Raw genomic sequence first — 23,841 nt, 5'->3', positions numbered from 1 at the left:
CTTTAAGTATACTTCTATCCTAGAACTTACCTACACCCTCCCCAAGCCTTACTTCTCTTTCCCTTTAAAGATCTTCATGCAACCAGAGGGCCTCATTCAGACTTCCCTTTTATTACAGCTAACAAGTGATTTTCACACAGGTGTTCAACTCAAATTAATGAAAAAAAAAAACAAAAAAAACCAAACAGACCCCAGAATCATACACACACTGGGGGAGGAGAGGGGAGAAGTGACCAAGAGCCACTGGAACCACCACTGTTGCAACTTCCTTTCCAAATAAAAGCAGAAGCGCTGGGAATGCAGAGACGGCCTCTCGACTCCTTGTCTTGGTGAGAGGCCTGCTGGGGGCCCTGTCCCTGCCTCACCCCAGAGTCTAAGTTGAGTCTGAGGTGAGGACAGGGGACTTCCTTGAGCCCCAGACCACCCCTCCCTGCCCCCCCGCCCCTTCCCCAGGCTCCACGCAGGAAGCCAGCCTGCACACTGTGTCCGTCCTGCCTTGCCTCCAGGGCAGCTGCTGTTGGGGACAAGAACAGACCCCCAGACTTCCAGCTTCTGTTGAATCTCTTTAATGCTGTTAATGGCAAGTCTGGAAAAGGTTCAGGACAAAGTTCTTTTTTCTTTTTTTTTAATTACAAAACTAACAGCTGTTAGAATCTTTTTTTTTTTTTTTTCTTCCCTTTTTTCTTTTCCTGGCTACAAAATACTCTGGGGAGATGCATTATAATTTAAAATATATAATATTGCACAAACAACCAAAAGGTTAATTAAACTAAAGAAATAATTACAAAGAGAAAAACCCCATCCCATCAAAAAAAAAAGATTCAACATTCTTTCCATCCCACCCCCCTCCAATGAAGGTTTGAAGTGGAAGGGACCACCACTCTCTTGGCAGACCTGACCACAATCCCTTTACTTCACTGGTGAATACACCAGATTATGTACCAGAATCACCAGAGCAGCATCATGAAGCACCAGGGTCTCCAGGAATTCCTGCAGCCCCTCATTCCCCCAAGAGAGGAACAGCTTTACCAGAGTGAAGGGTGAGAGCCACAAAGACTGGGTCAGTCTTCAGGAAGAAGAGCTTTTGCAGAAGCCTGATGAGTCTCAAGAAGTTCACCCCCAGCATAGCCCTTCAAGCAGCAGAAGGGCTGAGGTGGAGAAGTTGGGCTTACTGGAGTTGTAAGTACTCGGCTTTGATCGCTGCTCCGTACCGCTGGTAGCTGGCTTGTGTCCTAAGCTACAGGGGGGTCGAGGTGGGTAGCTGGTTGGACAAGGTATCCCGCCAGGCAATGCACAGAAGGGCCTGAAGTGACCCCCTCCCTTCTTGAGGAGGGGAAGAAATGCAAGAGCAGACTCTTGCAGGTGGCACGGCTGGGCTAAGGACTTGGGTGCATCTGACATGAAGAAGCCCTGGGAGAGGTGTTGGGGACATACCAGCCTGGGCTGGACAGAAGGAAGGAGGTGGGAACTCAGGGTTTGGTCTCTAGATTCGGAACCACAAGGAACCTTTCTGGGAATGGAAAATGCCTGGGAGGGGAAGATCCCCAAGAGAGGCAAGTTTCCCAGAGACGAATGCCTCTTACTCACTAGGCTAGAAACCAGGATGTGCTTGCCATCCTGTCTAGCCAAGGACAGGTGGGATGGCCTTCCTTGCCTGCTTATGGGTGGACAGAGTGTTGTCTCAGCTTCCTCCAAGAGACTGGTGCTTAGTTTCTGTCTACACAGGTAGAAGGGCTAGAATTATCCCTTGGGACTTCCCAGCAAGAGTCCCTAAGAACAGTGGGTGTTCAGCAGAGAAATGTAGGCTCTTCTGGTGAGGAGGGGTAGGTCTCCTCCCCCTTGAGTCATCCTATGGTTGGCACAAGTCAGAGTTCCTGGTTTGGATTTAGTGAGCCCCTTCCCAGATGTGAGCAGAGGCCCAAAGGACCAGCAAAGAGCCACCCAGAATCTGTACCCGAGCTCTGGTTGACAGAGGCCATTGGGGGGACATTCTCAGTCAGTGTCTTCCAGGGCTGGGCTGAGACGAGCGAGGGGGTGGGAGGTTCTGTGGGCAGGGGGAGCTGCACGCTCTGGCTCCCCTCATTCCCAGTCCTCCCACTCTACATCTTCCAGCTGCAGACAGGAGGGGATAATGGAGAGCACAAACACATATTTACTCCTCTCAGTCAAGCCCAGACCCAACCTCCCCTTGCTGCCTCCATTTACGGATAGCCTCCCCTACCCTGCCCAGTCCTGCCTTGGGCCATACCCTCCTGCCCTCTGTGAGAGTAAACCACTGTCTTAAGGAATGTGTCTGGGGAGCAGAGCTATCCTCTGCCTAAGGGGTGGGTCTGCTACTCTGATCATTCCGGACCCAAAGGAAATGCTTCCACCAGCCAACACTGGATGCCCCTAGGAACTATGTCGGTCAGTCCCTGAAGGAGAACTGGAGAGGGGCACTGCCATGAGGGTGCTCACAGGCTCTTCCTCAGGGGCTCCAGCACCCTACTCCCCCAGCTGAAGTCTCCCCAGGGAACTTTCTATTGGCCTGCTGTCAACTGATCCCGGGTATGAGAGGTGGTAGGAGGTGGTAGAATGACGCTGCTTAGGTATACGGCTGTCAGGTTTTACTGAGGGCCGCAGAAACACAGAGGGCATTGAGCCCCTGGGACATGAGAGGGGATCAGGGGCCTTCTCCGCCCTGGGCATAGTGAGGTCACAGGAGCCAAAGACTCTTGGGTAGGTCTCTACCTCTCCCCAGGCTTCAGTTTTCCAATATGAAAACCAAGGCCCTGCCTGTCTCTCTCATCTGTTCACCTCTTTATAGCCGGTTCATGAGCTACATGATGGAAGGAATCATGTGGTTCTTGTGTGACTGTGGAAATAGCATGGACTTGAATCAGACATCTGGCCTGGAGCCTCAGTCCTGTCACTTAGTAGTTGTGAGAGCTTTTCCCCCTGCCTTCCATTCAAAATGACCCATTCTTGACTGTGGCAGGTAACGAAGCATAAGAGTAGGAAGGCCTCTGAGCTTTCTAGCCGACGGGTTTTGTGGCAGCTTCAGTAATGTTCACCACCTGCTCCCGTGTCCTCGGCACGACGCCTAACACGTCTACGTGCATTGTCTATCACAGCTTACAAGCTTCTAGGGCCAGTTCTAGGTTTTCGATTGTGAAACAGAAGCTCAGGTTAAGTGACTTGCCCTAGATCACACTGTCTTTTGCCCCAAGGCCAGGAAATCTGTTCGGGACCATCCCTGCGGACCATGATGTGGGGCAGGGTTTGGAGTACATTTTTTTTTAGTAGTTCCTCAGGTGACTTTCATACAGAGCTAATGTCAGGAACTCTCCCACCATCCACCCTGGAACTGAGGGGAAGCAGAGCCTGCTGATGGGAAGTGTTCAGGGCCTGAGTGGGAGGCTCCAGCACCCTTCTGGAAGCTGCCATCTCAGAGAGGAGCAGGGATCCACCCTTAGGGGACGGTTGGCCTGATGGGGAGAGTCCTCACACACTGGGAGCATTGAGCTTGCTTCCCTGAGGCCAACCAGGTCCACTCACCTCCCCAGAAGCATCCACTTTGGAGAGTGCCATCTGCACTTCCTCTTCGGTCATGTCCAAGTCGAAGTCCTTTTCCCAGTCCTCGCTGATGTCTGTGCTTGAGCCTGGAACCAAGATCCACAGTGTTAAAGGCGGGAAGGGGTATGTCTGAACAGTCTGTAGCTGGGGGTAATGGTGCTCTTTAAAAGGGCCTGGCAGGGACGCCTGCATGGCTTAGTCGTTAAGCATCTGCCTTTGGCTCAGGTCATGATCCCAGCAGCCTGGGATTGAGTCCTGCGTCGGGCTCCTTGCTCAGCGGGGAGCCTGCTTCTCTCTCTGCCTGCCGCTTCCTCTGCGTGTGTTCTCTGTCTCTGACAAATGAATAAAATCTTAAAAATAAATAAATAAAAGGGCTTGGCAAATATACAACAAAGGTCTTAACATTCTGTTGTCACTCTGACTCAGTGATTGTACTTTTAGGAATCTATTCTAAGGAAAAACGCTGGATTCACTCAAAGATTTAGCCAAAAGGATGTTCACTGCAGTGCTGTTTATAGTGATGAAAATTTAAAAAAAAACACTTGAGAGTTCACTGATAGGGAATTAAAAACATAAATAAATGGTGTAGTCACATGATGAAACATTATGTGACTTTTTTTTTTTAAGATTTATTTATTTATTTGAGAGAGCGAGAATGAGAGAGAGAGAGAGAGAGAGAGTACATGAGTGGGGGAGGGTCAGAGGGAGAAGCAGGCTCCTCGATGAGCAGGGAGCCCGATGCGGGACTCGATCCCGGGACTCCAGGATCATGACCTGAGCGGAAGGCAGTCGCCCAACCAACTGAGCCACCCAGGCGCCCCATTATGTGACTTTTAAATGTTAGGCTGCAGAACACTTCTACACATGGCAACATAGTCTACAACTATTAAGTGAGAAAAAGAAAGTTACTGTAGTGGAGAAAGCACTCTGGACCAGAGGCTCCCCAAAGCCACAGACATCTTCCAGAAGACATAAACAACGAACCTCTTCCTCTTCACCTACTCCACTCTACCTTCACTGACCTTGCTAGTCCTGAAACACACCAGACACATTCCTGCCTTAGGGCCTTTGCATGGGCTGTTCCTTATACCTAGAACTCTCTCTCCTCAGACATCCACAGGCCAACTTCCTTGCCTCCTTCACACCCTTGTACAAACCATGCCATCTAAATGCGGCCTACCCCGACTATCCTACTTTATTTATTTTTAAAAGATTTTATTTATTTGAGATAGAGAGAGTGAGTGAGTGAGAGAGAGCGTGAGCAGGGCGGGCAGAGGGAGAGGCAGGCTCCCCGCCGAGCAGGGAGCCCAATAAGGGGCTTGATCCCAGGACCCCCAGGACCATGACCTGAGCCTAAGGCAGATGCTTAACCGCTTAACCAACCAGCCACCCAGGCGCCCCCCCCAAACCATCCTACCTTATACTTGAAACCCGCCCACTCCCCTCACTCTGCTCTACTTGATCTGTGTGTCCACTGTATTTATCAACTCCCGAATTCATCACATCACGAGACTTAGTTTGCTTATTTCTAACAGAGGTACTGGAATGTGCGCTCCCTGAGGGCAGGGATCTTTGTTTTCGCCAAGTGCCTTGAATACAGAGTTTGTGCTCAGTGAATATACGTGGGACCCTTTTCTAAAGCAGGGTCGGTGGACTACAGCGCGGGGACCAAATCCAGCTTACTGCTTGCTTTGGGAAGTGAAATTCTGGAGCACAGCCATTGCCATTTGTTTCCATACTGCCCATGGTGGCGGCTTTCCTGCAATGACAGCAGGGCCAAGGCGTCCCGTCAGCCCGAAATATTTGTGATCTGGCCCTAGAGAGAAAAAGCCTACTGATCCCCGCTCTCGGTGATTCTGGGGCCTGCTAAGTTTGGCAATCACTGCTCTAAATATTCACATTTGGGCATGACTTCTTATAGGCAATGTAAAAAAAATGTACACATGAAAGTTATTATAAGAAAACGACAAAAATAGTTTAAAAAAAGTATATGCGGAAAAAAGTATATGCAGTGTGATTCTATTTAAAAAATATGCTAAGATGCTTGTACACATAGAGAAAAGATGCATAACATTCCCATAAAAATACTAACAATAGTTACCTTTAGGTGATGAGGTCAGGGGGTAATTTTCCCATTCTTCCTCCCCCCCCCCCCAAAATGAACACATACTACTTTGTATTTTTTTCCTGTCTATTAAAAGCACCTTCAAAGAGAGCAGGTCCCTGATCTCTCAGTGGCATGACCTATAAACATGTCCTTGCTTTTGCTTGCTCAGCTTGCTCCTCACCAGGCACCCAGGCTCTGACACCAACCCCCCCACCAAGCGCCCCTACATTCCTTATAAGGGGTCTTGCACTGTGCTCCTTCCTAGCCACCTGGCTAGCCACCAGCATCCTTGTAAGATCATTCATGGTCAGGGGCGCCTGGGTGGCCCAGTCGTTATCTGCCTTCGGCTCAGGTCATGAGCCCAGGGTCCTGGGACTGAACCCCGCGTCGGGCTCCCTGCTCTGTGGGGAGACTGCTTCTCCCTCACCCACTCCCCCTGCTTGTGTTCCCTCTCTCGCTGTGTCTCTCTCTGTCAAATAAATAAATAAAATCTTTAAAAAAAAAAAAAAAAGGATCATGCACGGTCTCTGGAGCCAAGCAGACCTGGGAGGAATCCCTACTTTTTTATCTATTGTGTAGTCTTGGGTAAGTTATTTTGGGCTTCAGTCTATTTATGAAATAAGGATAAAACCACCCTCTGTAGAGAACCGCACAGATGATAATGCAGATGCCTGTCTCCCCACCCCCCTCATTCAGCTCCCGCAGGTCCAGGTAGTGACCCAGAATTCTGCATTATAAATAGGTACCCCGGGTGATTCCTTGTAGGCCTGGGCCTGCAGTTCTGAGATACATCAGTGCTAAGAGTAGAGGGGTCAATGTGAAGTGCATGTCACATGTACGCACAGTGGGAATTTAACAGACGGGGCTGTCAGTGGCACTGTCTCCGAGGTAGGTCATTTCGTGTGTGGCCCCGGGACTGGCCAGGGCAGAACGGCGACCGAGACCCAGCTCTTCACACGCCACGTCCAAGTCTCCCTAGGCCTCCGGGACACTCTGGTGGCACACACCTGGCTACCTGTCAGTGCAGGCTTCCTGGGGGGTTAGAAGCCGGACGGACTCCTGCCTATTCCTCATCTCAGAGCTGGGGCTGTGGCCATGGCAGCTTTCCCTGACCTCAGGTTGCCCTTCAGGAATGTGAAACTCTCTTTTTCAGGCTTTAAATTCGAGGGCAGCCCTTCCAGGTGTGGAAAACAGAGTATCAGCTTACAGTTTTGAGGCACTTCACCTCTGAGGCGGGTATTAACAGTCCCAATTTACAGGGGACGAGATGAAGGCTTCGAGCGGCAGAGATGAGAATCGGGGCTTTCCTTCCCATGTGCCTCCTCCCCCCTTCCTGTCCTGTCACATGACAAGGGTACTAAGAGCTCCCTGACACTGTGCACCTGGCAGAGAACGGATTTAGGCCAAAACAATTTTAAGCTTTCATAGAGTTTTACCGTTGTTGTTTTAAGAAAGGGGAGTTTTCGGGTGACTACTAACCTCCCAGTGCTGTCATTCAGCTCATTTTATTCTGTTTAACTACAACTCTATTTCCCCAGAGAAGAAATGGGAGGCAAAAGCCACTCCTAGGTCAGTCATTGGGGAAGGAGGGCCTTGAGCCCAAGGGCTTCTTCTAGTTCCGCAGGCCACAGGCCTGTCCCTGTCTCTCCTCCCCCTTCCTGCTGAGGGAACCTGAGCAGGGTAAGTCCAGTCTCTTAGATTAAATGGATCTTGGGACAAAGTGCAGGTGGGAAGCAGCTCTGCAACGACAGTAACTGCCCCGGGACCTTGCTGAGGCCACCCCAGGAAACTGCTGCATGCAGGGACCAAGCTCTTCTATGTCATCTAAGGATATGGACGTAAGAGGGAAAAGGAGTCACGGTCTCCAAGCCTTCATTCTTTTAAGATTCACTCTCTCTACTCTGTTCCCACTATGCCCCCCTAGTCCAAGACCCCAGCTTCCCCTAAGTGACAACTGCTTCTGGTGGGTCTTCTGCAGCGACTCCCCAGGCCTCTTGCATCCCCCCCGAGTGTGTCAGAGGCAGGACAGCAGAGCGATGAAGAGCTCGTGCTGCAGCTTCCCCTAATCTCATTTCGTCCCATTTCAACCCACCACTCATTTTTCTGACCCCGCTCTCCCATGGCCCAATTCCCCACAACCGCTACCTCAAACGGCTCTTCGTACCACCCGGCCAGCAACCCCCCACTGCCTTTTGGGTCCATCACCTACTCTTCACCTTCCTAAAGTACTATTTTACACTTTTCTAAATACTTAGTGGGTGGGTGATTGATCTCCGTTTCCTTCTAGTAAGTAAAAAAATGGGGAAAATTACCCAGATCTCTTGGGCTTCTGTGAAGACTGAATGATACGCATATCCAGTGCTTAGCACAGAGCTATACAGACATACAGAAAGTGCTCAGAGATGGTTTCTTATTATCATTTCCCCAAAGCAGGGCTCTACTCAGATTTCTTCCCTGAGGACCTATCATGAAAGTTATTCCCAATTTATAGAGGAATAAATGGGGCTTAGAGAAGATCAGTAACTTTTCTGAAGTCACATGGCTTAGGAGCAAGGTTGGGATTTGAACCCAGAACTGTCTGAACCCCAGAGCCTGAGCCCTCATCCTCTACACGTAGAGCTCTCCGGACCAGTCAGGCATATAATGTGAGCAGCGTGCCCTGCTGCTTTATGGCACCAAGTCCAACCTTCCCAGTTCGGCTTAAGGCTAAGCTCTTAAGTTCTACTTCTTTTTTTTTTTTTTTAAAGATTTTATTTATTTATTCATGAGAGACAGAGAGAGAGAGAGAGAGGCAGAGGGAGAAGCAGGCTCCCAAGGAGCAGAGAGCCCGATGCGGGACTCGATCCCAGGACCCTGGGATCATGACCTGAGCCGAAGGCAGACGCTTAACCATCTGAGCCACCCAGGTGTCCTTAAGTTCTACTTCTGAGCTAACCCATCCACCCTTCTTGTTCCTCCCTCTCCTGGGAGATAATACAACAAAGTGGGCTTTCGCCCCCGCCCCCTGGGTGCCCCGTGGCCTCTGCTATCGGGACTTGGTGGGCCCCTCAGCCGGACTACCAGTCCCCCGCACCCGCCCAAACTCTCCACCTCTCCTCTACAACACCTGTCTCCTCGGTCAAACAACCGCCGGTGCCCCGAAGGTTCCTTCTTTCTCTGAACTTCTCCGGCACCACGCCTGTCCCATACTGCTTCCCGCTTCATCATAAAGCCTGCTGCTTTTGCCCCTCCCTCCTCAGTGTCTCATAAAGAGCGGGTAGGAGCTCAATGGATGACCTCACTGAATCAGAGCCAGAAGGGAAGCATTGTGTTGGAAACTGGAAACCCTACCGTTTCCATCAGGGAGCAGGGTAGGGGTGGGGTGCGGCCAGTTTCCCTTCCACTGCAGCAAACCAGTCTCTCACTGCACCAGTAGGCGTGGGCTCACCTGCTGGGCAAGTTTTGTGGCCGACTGGTACCGTGTGTCAGCAGAGATTGCGTGTGTGTGTGTGTGTGTGTGTGTGTGTGTGTGTGTAGAGAGGCCTTGCTGACAATCGGCTATCTCTGAAGAGGTATTCTGGATGTGGCAAAAAAAGTCAACACCAGAGCTATCACTGTCCTTTAATTCCAGGAATTAGAGAAGTTCCCCTTTGACAAGAAGTCAGTCTCCAGTCTAAAATTCCATTATACAGATAAGAAACTAAGCTTTATTATTTAAGCTGGGTCACAACAAGTTCATGAGTATTCATTTTATTCTTTTTTCAACTGTACGGAAGTGTTGTTTATATGTTTCATACTCATAATAATGCAGGAAGCTTAGGGAAGCTAAATGACTTTTCTGAGGTCACACAGGGGAGAAGACCTCTGTCATCAATCAATGCCACAGGGATTTCCAACCCAGCATAAGGCTGCATCGTCCAAATGCATGGAAACTGGCACAGTGTGGTAGCTAAGGGCATGGGCTCCGAGTCTGAGAGACCTGGGTCTGAATCTGGGCCTGCTACTTCCTGGTCATGTGAATCTGAGCAAGTTACTTAACATTTCTGAGCTTCACTTTCTTCATCTATAAAAGCGGACAATAATACTGACCTCACTGGGCTGTGAGATGTAATGAGAAACTAAGTGCAATATAACACACTAACCTCGCACAAACCTTACTTCGTTGAACCTAAGACCCCAACGATTGTTAAGATGCACCCTTATTTCAGAAAACAGGTACATTTTGAGGTGCCTGGGTGGCTCAGTCATTAAGCATCTGCCTTCAGCTCAGGTCATGATCCCAGGGTCCTGGGATCGAGCCCCACGTGGGGCTCCCTGCTCAGTGGGGATTCTGCGTCTCCCTCTCCCTCTGCCTCTCCCCCTGCTTGTGCTCTGTCTCTCTCTCGAATTAATAAAATCTTAAAAAAAAAAAAGAAAACAGGTACATTTTAAATGGATGAAATACGGTAACAACTACTTAATAGATAGCAGCTGTCATCACCATCAGTATCACAAATGAAGGACAACTGCTGCTGGGACCCTCCCAAGGGATGAGGACACAAGTCTGCCTTATGGGGTAGCAACGCTTGCCTGCCCCCCCCCCCCCACTGGGCTTTGGCCTTGACTTACCTTTCTTTCCATTGTTAGAGGGTGTAGACTTCCCACTGTCCGAGTTCAGCTCAAACACCCGTAAGTCTGTGAGTACCTCCTCCCTCAGAGTCTCTACTCTGGCAGGAGGCCTGGGCTCGGGGCCGCTAGGGCGGCCAGCAGGGGGCTGGGGCTTGAACGGAGCCGGGGGCGGGGGTCCAGTCTCACCCACATCTACAGTCAGGCCCTGTTCCTCCAAAGATGCCTCGAGAAGCTTCTGGGACAGGTCCTTGGGCGGCAGCGGTGCCTCAGCGGCAGCGGCAGCCTTAGCCATCTGCGTTACGACGGAAACGCTCTCGCTGCTCTCTGACGGAGTCACCTCTGTAGGAGGCTCAGCGGGAGCCACCGGATTCTCTTCACAGGGGCTCAGGGGGCCAGGTCCTCCTTCAGGGGATGGGGAAGTTTGGGCCACAGGAACGTTTGCCTCTTTTGGAGATGTGGGTGAAATGCTCACAAGTTCCTCTGTCGAGAGAGAAAAGAAAAGAGGGCTATGTGCCCTGGTCAGCCCCAAGACAACCTTGGAGCTCTCTGAAGACAGACCTCAGGTTCCTGCCAAAGCTTACTCTGATCAAGACTGAAGGGTGCCAGTGTCCTCACCCTCTCCCCAACATGGTTCATCCGCAGATACCCCCTGTCGGTCAAAGTCTCTCCTACCCACAAGGCCTAGCATATGTCTGGCGGACACTCAGCTTCTGGCAACACAGCCCAAGATGGTATTATAGGTTAGAAAGTTAAGATTTGACAGTGAATCAGTTCTGGGTTTAGGACAGGCTCTGCTATATTCGCAGTGTATGATCTTGGATAAGACACTTAACTTTCCTTAATAAAGAAAATAATAAAGAAAACAATAAATGTGTTAATGGCATGCAGGTGGCTCTAACATACTATCCTAAGCTGAGCTACCAGACAGAGGATGCTCAGCTACCACCTTAAGCCAACAGTTCCCAAACCTGGCTAAGCCATGAACTTTACCAGGGGAGCTTGTTAAAAATACAAGTTTGGGGGTGCCTGGGTGGCTCAGCTGGTTAAGCATCTGACTCTCGATCTCAGCTCAGGTCTTGATCTCAGGGTCACGAGTTCAAGCCCCGCGTTGAGCTCCCATGCTGGGCGTGAAGCAAAAAACAGGCTCGGCCACATCCCCACAGAGTCTCATTTAGAATGGGGGGAAGGCAATCTGGAATTCCAATAAGCATCCCAGGTGACTCTGATGGGGCTGGTCCGTGAGCTGGCCGGGGAATCTGCTGCTCCTGACACACATGATTTCTGTACCTAAACCAGGAATTCCACCAGCCCAGGCAAACATTTCCTTGTTAGTTCAGCCTATCCTCAGCATGTACAGACGTAGTATACATGCCCTGTACTTCCCTGGCTGCCAGGTCTCTCCAGTGCTCACAGAATGGCCAGACGGTCCCCAGAGGCACGACAGGACCTATTACTATCTCTTACCTTCTTCCTCCTCCCAGCCAGGCTCTTCAGAGATGCTCTGTTCTGCCCGTTGCTTCAGGGCATCCCTCCGGGCCTGCTCCTGAGTGTGGGGGAAAAAGATGGCCAGCAGCAGTCAGGGCAAGCTCTTCTCAGACCCTGGCCCTGATCCCAGAGCTCTTGGTACCCTGTGCCCCTTCTTCCCTCAACAGAATCCAGCCTACTTCCCCAAGGGCTGCGTGGAGGACCTCCCCAGGCCAGGCCAGCATACCTGCTCTAGTTGATGGACTTTATAGAAATACCGATGCCAGAATTCTGAATGGGAAACAGCTGCTGGGACCTGGAGGGAGGGGACAGTGGAGATGAGACTTTGGGAGTGGTTGTGTAGGGTCTGTGTCCCCAGCCTTATCAGCCTGCCCCCAGCTGCCCTGGATTTCAGATGTGGTTAAGTGGCTGAGCAGTTTTTCTTAGAGCACTTACACCCTCCACCCCCAGACCCATGTTCCTGGCCCAACTTAGCCAAGGAGGGAGAACAGAATTCCCATCAGGCCTTGCTGGCCCTTCCATTTCTCACATGACTGCCAGAAACCAAGTGGCTCCGACTGCTCTCTCGGGCTTTTGTGATTTTCCTCCCACCTTTCCAGTTGTTCCTTCTGAGTCTTCAGTGGGCTCCTCTTTTCCTTTCCTTATCTCTTCTCATTCTCCTTTATCTCCTAAGGCAAGGTGACTCTGCAAGGACTCTAGATATGTCCCTCCCACCTCCCGACACCTGAAACCGAAGCTGGGTAAGGTCCTGCCCTCTGGGCCCTCACCATCTTGGTGTAGAGGGCCCGGATGGAGGGGCTGCCTGCAAGGAGCTCTGAGATCTCCCCCTTCTTCTCTTCTAGGCAGAACTGGGAAAGCCAGGCATCAAACAATTCCGGGGGCCCTGCAGAGGGACAGACACTGATGGTCAGTTTCCTAGGTCTGGAGAGAGAACATTGGGTCTACAGAAAATACACCTAAGTGTGGACAAGGACAGTGAGGAAAGCTCAAGGTTTTTTTCAAAGCCATTTGGGCAAAGGTGGGGGGTCAGGAAGGGTGATGGGGTAGGTAGGCCTCACTGGTATCATGGCAAGGCACTGAAAAGTGATCTCTAGAATGGGCTGCAGTCTGCATGTTCTCACACACCTGCTCGCTTTTTAGCCCACTACACTTGGCTACTGAACCCCCTCCTCTCTGAAACCGCTATTCTCAGGTCCCCAGGGGGCCCCATGTTTGCAGTCTAAAGGCTACTTCTCTGCCCTCCCTCATGTGACCAATCCATCTTCTGATCCTGGGAGCCACTTGTCCTTGTGAATGCCCTCTTCTCTCCTGGCTTCTTGGGCTTTTGTGATTTTCCTCCCACCTTTCCAGTTGTTCCTTCTGAGTCTTCAGTGGCCTTCTCTTTTCCTTTCCTTATCTCTTCTCATTCTCTTTTATCTCCTAAGATAAGCTCCACTAAACCACAAGTTTCCACCTCTCCCTCCCCTGACAACTCTTCAGTCGCTCTTTGCAGCCCCACCGACCCTTCTGGGCTCCAGATCTAGGGGTCCAGGTGTCCCCTGGACACTTCTGCCTGCTCAAGTGCAGCAAACCCCATGTGTGCTCATTTTCTTCCCTCCCAAGCTGTCCCACCTAGTTGTCCACCAGAGCCCTGGGTGCCCTCCTGGACTCCTCCTTTATCGATCACTCTGGATTCCACTTCCTCAGTGTCTTCTGTATGCACACTGTCCTCTTCATTCCACCTGCCACTCCCTAGGTTCTGGCCTTACCTCTGATGTGGGGATTCCTACCAAGCCTCCTACCCAGTCTGCCCATCTTCTATCTTTCTCTATTTTATCCTTTACAACCATGCTTGATGACTCTTCTATAAAATGCAAAATCTACTCACCCAGGCCTCAAAACCCTTTAGGAGTTTTCTAGGGAGGGTTTTTAATTTATTTTTATTTTATTATTATTATTATTACTTTTTTATTAAGTAAACTCTTATGCCCAACATGGGGCTGAAACTCATGACCCTGAGAACAAGAGTTGCATGCTCCACTGACCGAGTCAGGCAGGTACCCCTCTAGGGAGGGCTTTTTCTTTTTTTTTTAAGATTTATTTATTTTAGGGTGCCTGGGTGGCTCAGTTGGTTAAGCGACTGCCTTCAGCTCAGGTCATGATCCCAGGGTCCTGGGATCGAGTCCCGCATCGGGCTCCCTGCTCTGCGGGGAGCCTGCTTATCCCTCTCCCACTCCCCCTGCTTGTGTTCCCTCTCTCGCTGTGTCTCTCTCTATCAAATAAATAAATAAAATCTTTAAAAAAAAAAAGATTTCTTTATTTTATAGAGAAAGACAGCGTGAGCAAGTGAGTGAGGCGGGGGAGGGACTACAGGGAGGGAGAGGGATAAGCAGACTCCTCTTTGAGTCTTTGATCTCAGGACCGTGATCTCACAACCCTGAGCCAAAACCAAGTGTAGGGGGCTCAACCGACTGAGCCACCCAGGTACCCCTAGGGAGGGCTTTTTAAGCTAGGATCCAAGGATGGGCTTCAGAGGGTCAAAGAATTCCCCTATTGCATTATAAAATTTTGTGGAGAGATGGTTTGTCACTATCAACAGATTTTTAAAGACCTTTGTGACTAAAACAAGGTTAAGAACTACTTGAGGCATTTAGAACAAAATTCAAACTGCTTAGTCTGGCACCCAAAGCCCTTCCGAATTGGCCCCCACCAGGCCCCCACCGGCAACTCTCACTGCCTCCTTCCCTCACATGCCCCTCTTCAGCCTTCCCCAGTGCAGAAGCTTCAAATGTCCTGTTGCCACGCTTGAACGCCCTTCCCCCACTGCTAAAAGTAAAATTAGTTTACTTCTTTTTTCTTTTTTAAGTAGGCTCCATGCCCAATGTGGGCCTTGAACTCAGCACCCTGAGATCAAGAGTCGCATGCTCCACTGACTGAGTCAGCCAGGTGCCCCAAAATTAGTTTACTTCTAATTCATCCTTAAAACCTCAATCTGAGTGTCACCTCCTAGGTTCCCCAGGTTGGGCTGCGTGCTTCCTCTCTGGGTTCCCATCTGGGGAAGCAGCACTCTATCCCTACTATCGTTGCTTTATCCACAGTTTCCCGTTTCTCTTTCCTAACAGCACATTCCCGGAGGTCTGGACTGGGGTGAGGGTTTGACTCATTTCTGAGCTCCAGTTCCCAGCCTGGGGCCTGCTGCATGGCAGGGGCTTGGCAAACAAACACCCAAGAGAAGGCAGGCAGGGCAGCAGGGTTGGGATGCGGCCTGAGTGGAGGCTGAGGGAGTGGAGCGAAGTCTCTGCAGACCGGGATGAACACAGTCCAGGCTCAGGGAGGAAAAGGGACTGACAACCCATCCTACCACACGTAAGGTGCACTCTAGCCCCACTCTGGTCCCGCCACACAGAGGGTGTCAGGCCAATGCTATCAGAGACAAAGAGGGTGCTCATCCCAGAGCCCCTAAAGCCTGCCCCCTCACAGCTACCCCCTCACCATCTGGTTCATTGCAGTAGGTTGCCGGCTCTGACTGCAGACTGTAGAGGCGGGCCTGTAAGAAACAAAGAACGGAAATTTTGGAGTGCTAGGTGCAGAAAACATCTCCTCTCTGACAGCATACCCTACCATTGTTGTTAATTTAGGTGCTTTGAAGATGTCCCTCCCCTATACATTTAGTCCCATAGGAAGTCAACCTCAACCCAGCTTCTCCCCTGCTGGCTGCCAGACCCAAGGGGCACTTGTCAGGTCACCCTATGGCTAGAGAGTGGAGCACTGGGCTAGGAGTGCAAAACCGGGGCTTCCAGAAAAATGGTCTTTCCCTTAGTATTCTACCTTGGGAACTAAGAAAATACAGTGTAAGCAGACTACAAAATTGTATGTATAAAAGGCTTTTGAATTATGTGAAACTTGAAAAATGTTAGTTCAAATATATTATTAAAGTCCAAATTTATGGGCAAATTTTGAAGTAGCTCCCCCAAATTAAAACCATTCATCAAGAATTTCTTAATTTTTTTTTCTTTTTTTAAAAGCTTTTATTTAGGGGCGCCTGGGTGGCTCAGTCAGTTAAGCGTCTGCCTTCGGCTCGGGTTGTGATCCCAGGGTCCTGGGATCAAGTCCCACATCGGGCTCCCTGCTCCGCGGGAGGCCTGCTTCTCCCTCTCCCACTCCCCCTGCTTGTGTTCCTTCTCTCACTGTGTCTCTGTCAAATAAATAAACAAAATCTTTAAGAAAAAAAAAGATTTTGTTTATTTATTTATTTGAGAGGGAGACAGCACAAGCAGGGGGAGGGGCAGAGGCAGAGGGGGAAGCAGACTCCCGACCGAGCAGGGAGCCCGACGCAGGGTTCGATCTCAGCCAAAGGTAGATGCTTAACTGACTGAGCTACTCAAGTGCCCCAAGAATTTCTTAATTTCACAGCCAGTCTGCCAAATGAATTATCTGCTGTGTTCCTGTTACGGCCACAGGAGTGACAAACAGAAAACCTCACCTTCCTTCCTCAGTATCACGTGAAGCAAGGGCTGGCTGTCTAAATCAGAACTTCAGCAAGGGGCTTTGTGATGCACTGCTGTTATAATTTAAAATCCTACAATTTAAGAAATTTCACACTTCCACTCAAATGGTCACTAAGTGGTGGTATTAATACTAGTGCTGAAAGATAATGCTTGAAAAAATCATTATGTTTGGAATGGAAACTCAATGTGGTAAAATGCTGCAAAGGCCAGACTGCTGTGACATCACACTGTGAATTTAGGAGAAAATACCCCATGAACCATAAGAAGTAACGCTGAGGAGATAAAATGTGTAAGAAATATCCTGCCACTGTTGTTGATCTAGGTGCTTTGAAGACATCCTCCCCCACCATGCATTTATTCCCGCTAGAAATCAACCTTCACCCCAATGCTGAGAGTATCATGCCCATACAGGATTCCTTATTATGGCTGAAAGCTGAAGGGAATCCAAATGTGCAACACTAGGGAAATGACTGAATAATGACGCTACCTTCACTTGCAAGAATTTAAAGACATTAAAATGATGATGATTAAGAAAGGTGCTAATATTTTTTATACATTTTTTTCAGCAGGTTACAAAATTGCAGGTATTAAGTGCCTTTCTGGTTAAAGAGAAAAAATCCAAACTATCTTTACCAATGCTAGTAAACAAAAAGAAATGACAGGTTAGACGCCAACGAGAAATCAGTGATTCTCTCTGAGGGATGGGATTATGGATTTAAGAATCATCACCTTCTTGCTTACTAGTATTTTCCAATTTAGTTACATACATGTATTTATTTTCTGGCCTGAACACGTATTGCTTTTGTGAGTGCACACAGGAAGCTAGAACCCAGCACTGTTAGGCACCTGCAGGGGGGGCTGCTAATGAATACCTTGGTGCCATCATAGGGCTCAGCTGTGCCAGAGGGTGTGCCCATCAGGGTGATGACATCGCAGTCTATGGTTTTGTCCGGTGAGGGAGCAAAGGTGTCGGAGATCACTCCTAGGAAGTCAGACAACCCCTTCTTCATTTTCTCTGTTGCCCCCGAGGAGCCTTCAGTCTGCAGAGAGAAGCGGGCAGAGGAAACAGGTGGCCCAGGAGCAGGCTGCAATCTAGGGGATGGGGCACTGAGGGGTGAAGCATCAGGGGCAAAAGTGTGCTCTATGTGTGGGGACCAGGGAAGTGCTCACGGCCTCTCACCCTATCTCTGGGGTTGGAGAAGGACAGAGGTAGCCAGGGTTCCCCCGAACACCAGATGGGGGTGTGGAACAGGGCTCCCGTAGGCCTGGATAAGTCAGAGCAGAACTCTCTGACTGGCTATTTCATAAAAATTTCAAGACCAGTCAGGCTGATCAAAAACTGGCAGGAGAGGGGGCGCCTGGGTGGCTCAGGTGGTTAAGCGGCTGCCTTCGGCTCAGGTCCTGGGGTCCTGTGATCGAGCCCCACATCTGGCTCCCGGCTCAGCGGAGAGCCTGCTTCTCCCTCTCCCTCTGCTTGCCACTCTGCCTACTTGTGCTCTCTCTCTATCTCTGTCAAATAAATAAATAAAATCTTAAAAAAAAAAAATTGGTAGGAGAGGATGCATGTCATACACTCAGTGGGAAGAGGACCCACAGGTAGAGTGGTGGGAAAGGTACTAGTTTTGGAGACCTAAACCTCTCTGAGTCAGTTTCATGATCTGTAAAATGTGGGTAAACAGACTTCCTTCAGAGGGCTGCTGTGACAAATAAAAGATAAGGCATGTACAATGCCTGGGATACAACAAACTTTTACCTAACAGCAGTATTGTAATATTACAATTTCATCACCATCATTCAGGAAGTAGAACATTTTGTATGAAAGGTTGGGGAAATATGGGCAGGATGAGAACAGCTATCCCTGCCTAGAGGCAAACCTGGGACCAGCTGAGGGCCAATGTATGGATCATCTAGAAGGGGCAAGTGGGACACCGAGCTTGAGCCACACTGGTCAGAATGGCCTCGAAGCAAAGCAGAGATGGGATGCTGATAGGGCCAGGCTCTAAACCTCATGGAAACCATAATATTTACTCCTGATGAAGCTATCCAGGCATTTTACAGAGTGCTGGCACATGCTAGCACAGATATACAATCAATGAATGAAGAAAAGGAATGAGTGAATGGAAGAAACGAGTGGCACGTGTGCTACTGGCTGGACTCTAGCAGATCAACAGGGTTACTCCTTGTCATCCATGCTCATCAGCAGCTGTGACTGGCAGGCAGACAGTATTTTACAGGAAGAGTCAACCAAATAAGGTTGGCTGAAAGAACTCCAAAACATGTTTCTCATAACATGGCCTCTAGTCACAAGGCAACTGGTTCAGCTGGTGCTCGAATGAAGAAAGTGCAACTGTCCCAATACTAAAGGAGAAACTGTTCATACAAAACCTGTATGTTATACTTCATCAGAAGCTTGAGATTTGCAGGGACAGCCAACCATACACAACTTTCACTTTTCACACTAACTTTAGAATCTAACTCCTATCTCACAAGAAGATTCGGCTACACATCTTTGATTAATAAAAACAGGGACAGTAAGAATATAAGTTGGCACAACCTTTCTGGAGGGTAGTTTTGCAATAAATATTAAAAGGCCTAAAAATGTACTCACCCTATGATCCTTTCCAGTGTTTTATTATAAAGAAAATATGAAGGGCAAAGATATAGCGATCAGAATGTTCACTGTGGGTCTGTTTATAGTACCAGAAAAAAAATGCAATAGGAAACTAGGAACTGGTTGAACCTACAGAACAAAACAACAGGCCATTTATGATGCTGGAGAGTGAGGTTTGCAATGATTAAGTCAGAAAGTAGGTTACAAAACATGATATTCACTGATTCCAGTTTTGAAAAAGAAAGTGGACATAAGAAACATACGCCCAAATATTAACAGTCATTCTCTCCGGGAGATGGAATTATGGGTGTCTCTAGGTCTTTCTTTTTCTTTTACTTACATGTATTTTCTAAATTGTCTACAATGAATGACTTTGCTAACAGGAAAGCATTTGCTAAAACAATACAGAAATGGGAAAGCCTATTAATACTTATTCTATGTAGCTTGTTTGCCCGACAGACACAATTCTTTCAAAGTGGGAGCCTCTGGGGAGAGACAATCACTTAGCAGTGGAAAGGCTGGGGCGTCCCCACCAGGGGCCCAGGGCAGGTCCGGCTGTGAGGGCCAGGCCCTCAGAGGGGAGAGGCAGTACTCACGGCTAGCTTCTCCTTGACTACGCTGGCCGTGGCCACAATGGTGCAGGCCGCGTCATGCTGCACCACCTGGGTGAACTCCGTCAGGTCTCGCTTCATGAACTCCAAGGCTTCGGAGGACTACGGGAAGACAAGAGAGGGATGACAGAGCCAGCTGGCTCCACTACCCTTTGTTCCTGTTCCCTGGACTTCTTCCGTCCCAGACAGACACACGGAAAACTGAGGTGACGCGCGACGTCTAGGCACAGAAACCATGCTTGCTTGTCCCGGGTCCCTGACCTGGGATTACCAAATAGCAGCGTACAGAAGGACTTCCTGCCGTTCTGAGAATGGGGACGACTCTTAGCCCTGGCGCTGAGAGGCTCTGTGGCCACAAGTAACTCTCACCTAGGCTCGGTTTTCTGTAAAATGCGGGAGGCAGGGCGCCTGGGTGGCTCAGTTGGTTAAGCGACTGCCTTCAGCTCAGGTCATGATCCTGGAGTCCCAGGATCGAGTCCCGCATCGGGCTCCCTGCTCGGCGGGGAGTCTGCTTCTCCCTCTGACCCTCCCCCCTCTCATGCTCTCTCTCTCTATCTCATTCTCTCTCTCAAATAAATAAAATCTTTAAAAAAAAAAAATGAGGGAGGCAGCCCAGGTCAGTGGTTCAAGAGCAGGCTGGGGAAGGGGGCGCTTGTCGTCCGGGAACAAAACAGAGTCTGATGCGTTGCTTTAAGTCATGACGTTTGTTTCAAATTTCAAATAACATGAAGAAAAGGTGTGTGATTTTTTTTACCAAAGGGAAGTGTTTCTACTTTTAGGTTTTTTTTTTTTTGTTACAGGGAGATTCAGTTGAAATAGGAGGCAGTATGTGAAATTATTTGTCTGAAAAGTTAAATGAACATGTCGCATTAGTTTAGAAAGCATTTATGAGTGATTCTTGACATTTAATACCAGTAAAAAGGTGTGTGATTTTTACATTCAACAAAGGGGATATTGAGAGAAATACTGGACTGGATTATCTCTGAGGGGTTCTTGGTTCTATCACTCCAGGATTCTGTTCATCTGTAGAGCAGAATGGATATTTGCTTCGGATATTTGCTTTCTTCCGGCCGCTCAGACGGCACGAGACAGCAGGCCCTCAGCTCTGGTCCAAGTCTTGCCCTGCTTTGTTTCACCCTTACCCACTGTACCTTCCCAGACTACCTCTGTGTTCGCCCTGGCAAGCCTTCTCATTTTACACATGGATAATCAGCTGCATTGTGTGTGTGTGTGTGTGTGTGTGTTAGCATTTTTGAGGGTTCTTCTGTGGGGAAGGGCCTGCCTGCCTAGTTTTCATCAGCCTGGGACGTCTCTGAATGGGGCAGTGTTGTCTATCGGCCAGAAGCTTCTGGGGAGTGGGAATCATGTCTCCATTTCAGACCCGGGGCTCCTTAATTGGGGTGGAGGGGTCATTTATTAACGCGCTCTCTCTGTCCACTCTGCCATTGCCTTGGTCTAGGCCAACCTGCTCTTTCAAATGCACTCCTTAGAGGGTGCCTCAGAGACCTCTACTACACTGTCCCTGTGCCACCGCTGGGAGTTTCGGAAGTCAGAGCGGTCAGAGCAGACCAGGTTGCCCCCGCTTTACATTCTTCAGTGCTTACACAGTATCCTATGAGCAAGGATAAAATCTTGACCTTCACTTCCAAAGCCCATCTCATCTCACCTCTGGCAGACTCTTAGCCCCTACCACTGTGTCCCTCACTGAGCTCTAGCTGGCTTTCCGTAAGTTTCTCAAATGCTCTAGCATCCTCCCTACCTTTAGGGTGTCTGAACAAACGATTCTAACTCTTTGAAACACATAAGTGAACAAACACAATGAATGAACCCCCTCACCTAGTTAACTCTGGTTCTTCCTTCAGATCTACGCTTAAATGTCACTTCCCTAGAGAAGCTTCCCTGATGCCACCTAAGATTAGCTTGGTTCCCTGCTTCCCAGGGCACCTGCATGAACATTTGTCATGCTGTAGACTTATGATTGCCTGTTCACTATCTAGCTTCCTGGATAAACGGAGTTCTGTGAACATAGAGCCCATGTTTTTTGCTCACTGATGTATTCCCAGTATGTGACATAGAACCTGGCATAGAGTAGGTGCCAAAGAAACTTTGCTTGTTAAATTTACATGTACCAGGGCAAATTTTAATTATATAACCACTGCCATGGTGATGTGATGAATGGCTGTCTGCCTCACTAGACTGTGAGCTCTGAGGGGACCAGAATGAACCGACATGGTGCCTGCCCTCAAGAAGGTCATCGTCTAGGGACGCCTGGGTGGCTCAGTCGGTTAAGCGGCTGCCTTCGGCCCAGGTCATGATCCCAGGGTCCTGAGATCGAGGCCCACATCGGGCTCCTTGCTCAGCAGGGAGCCTGCTTCTCCCTCTGCTTGTGCTCTCTCTGTCAAATAAATAAAATCTTTGAAAAAAAAAAAAAAAGAAGGTCATCGTCTGCCGGGCAAAATGCTCACGTAACAGTGTCAGTGTACAAGAGCAGAATGGCAACCAGTGTTTTATCAGGAAGTTGGAAAGCCTTGGTGAAGGGAAGCCTGGACTGAGCACCTAAAAGAATGAGCAGGAGTCAGTAAAGGAAGCCGGGGCACTGTAGGGCACGGGGTTTACTGAGGCCTCTGAGCATTTCAGTCCTAATGAACATTCAAGGTAAAGCAGAAGTAGTTGGGAAGAAAGCTGGAGAGGCTGCCAAGGGCAACTATGGTGGGCTGGTCAGCCCTGTGGGTGATGGGGAGCCACCAAGAGTTTGAAGGAGGTGGGACACGATGACATCTGCATTTTTCATAAGTCACTCCAGGGACTGGCCTGGAGTGCCATGGATCGGTCCAAAAGTGACAAGATTAGAAGACAGAGGAGAACCAGTCAGGAGGCTGCTGTAATAGTTCAGGAAAGAAAATAAAAGAATATGAATAAGGGTAAGTGCTGGGCAGGATGAAAGGATGGGACTGATTCAAGAAATATTAGGTAGACAAGGGTAGATTTAGGGATTAAATAGATGTGTTGAGCGAGGGCAAGAGAGAGTCAAGGAAGAGCCACTGGCTGCTAACCTAGGTGACGGGGTAGATGCAGCGCTGCCAGCTCAGAGAGAAAATGTGAAGGGGGAGCAGGCTTAGAAAGAAGATGATGACAGTGATTCTGGTCATGTAGCGTGTGTGATGACAGCGGGCTATCTGGGACAGTTGTCCAGCAGGAGCGATTCTCAAACACTAAAGCTCAGAGAAAAGGACTAGAAATCACACTATTATGAAAATGGAGGAGGTCACCCAGGAAGAGTTTGTAGAGACAACAGAGCAGTGCACTGAAGACAAGACCCCTCAAACACCACACCTTTAAGGGGCAGGAAGGGAAAGTCATGAAACAGGAAAGAAAAGCCTGGAGATGTGGAGAATTGAGAGCGCATGCCACAAAGCCAAAGGAGTAGAGTTGCAAGAAAGAGGGAGTGATCACTAGTATCAAATGCAGCCGAAAGGACCAGGAAGATAAGAGCTGAAAACCACCTGATGGATCTGGCAAGTGGTAGGTGAAGCTGAGTGTGTTTACAGATAAGCTTACACGTGAAGGCTGCAGGGATGGGGAGGGAGTTGCAGGGATGGGGAGGGAGTTACGAGAGATCATGTTGTTGACCTCAAATAAAAGTAGGAGGCGAGGGTGTCTCTTAGAGGTAAAAGAGGAAGTAGCTGAACAGAGCACTTGAGGGACGAGTTAGGTTTGGGGAAAGTTTCAGAAGATAAGGGGAAGAAAAGCAAATCAGAGACTGAAAAAGCTTGCTGGGGGGAGGGGGAGTGTTCAGGCCTATATAAGCGTGGGGAATCTGTGGTTGGACCAAGGAGCGATGACTTTCTTTATCAGTGTCTGTGGGTAAATGCAAACACACATATACACTATAGGAGGAGGTAAGGAGCAGAGGAAGAGAGATTACAGCACCATCTCAGAACTGTAGTCTCTAGGGCAATGTATGCTAAGGGGTGCAAGGGAACTGAGGGTCCTGGGAACTGAGTAGTCTAGATGGAGCTGGGATGGGAAGGCAAGGGGGCAAGGGCAAGGCCAGGAAAGCACTGAAAGACCAAGGGGAAAATGGAAGTAAAAATGAACTGGTGGTGTTTAAGAGGTTTCCCCAGCACACTCCTCAGCACTTAATAAAAATAACTGATGCTTATATGCTACTTACGGTGTGCTAAGTATTGTTCCTGGTGCTTTACACACATTATTATTTAATCCTCACAACAGTACTATCAGGTAGGTGTTATTAGTACTCGCATCTTGCAGATGAGGAACTGAGGCCTAGAGAGGTTAAATAACTTGTCCAAGTTCATATAACGGTAACTAGCTGAGAGGGAAATTTAAGTCCCCTCTTTCTGAATGGGGAACTGTCAAAGGCAGAAACAACACCCA

General features: G+C 49.1%; 1 protein-coding gene across 2 annotated transcripts in view; it reads right to left on the bottom strand.

The window, feature by feature from the left end:
* Positions 1–95: 95 nt before the first annotated feature.
* The window catches only part of BSDC1 (BSD domain containing 1), a 24,985-nt gene continuing 1,239 nt past the window's right edge, over positions 96–23,841 (bottom strand). Inside the window, exons 3-11 of one of the 2 annotated variants that reach the window (XM_035019203.1) lie at positions 19,429–19,545; positions 17,094–17,261; positions 15,206–15,260; positions 12,502–12,617; positions 11,961–12,029; positions 11,714–11,792; positions 10,250–10,729; positions 3,538–3,641; positions 96–2,112 (exon numbers count right to left, since the gene is read on the bottom strand). In XM_035019203.1, coding sequence (XP_034875094.1) covers positions 2,080–2,112; positions 3,538–3,641; positions 10,250–10,729; positions 11,714–11,792; positions 11,961–12,029; positions 12,502–12,617; positions 15,206–15,260; positions 17,094–17,261; positions 19,429–19,545 — 1,221 coding nt within the window. In that variant the 3' untranslated portion in view covers positions 96–2,079. The remainder of the gene's footprint in view (positions 2,113–3,537; positions 3,642–10,249; positions 10,730–11,713; positions 11,793–11,960; positions 12,030–12,501; positions 12,618–15,205; positions 15,261–17,093; positions 17,262–19,428; positions 19,546–23,841) is intronic. The other variant, XM_035019204.1, reaches the window with a different exon arrangement.

Source organism: Mirounga leonina, unplaced genomic scaffold (genome assembly GCF_011800145.1).
Source record: "Mirounga leonina isolate KUSES-001 unplaced genomic scaffold, KU_Mleo_1.0 Mir_173, whole genome shotgun sequence".
In the NCBI taxonomy this organism is placed as follows: Eukaryota; Metazoa; Chordata; class Mammalia; order Carnivora; family Phocidae; genus Mirounga; species Mirounga leonina.
This window is presented reverse-complemented; position numbering and strand designations above follow the sequence as displayed.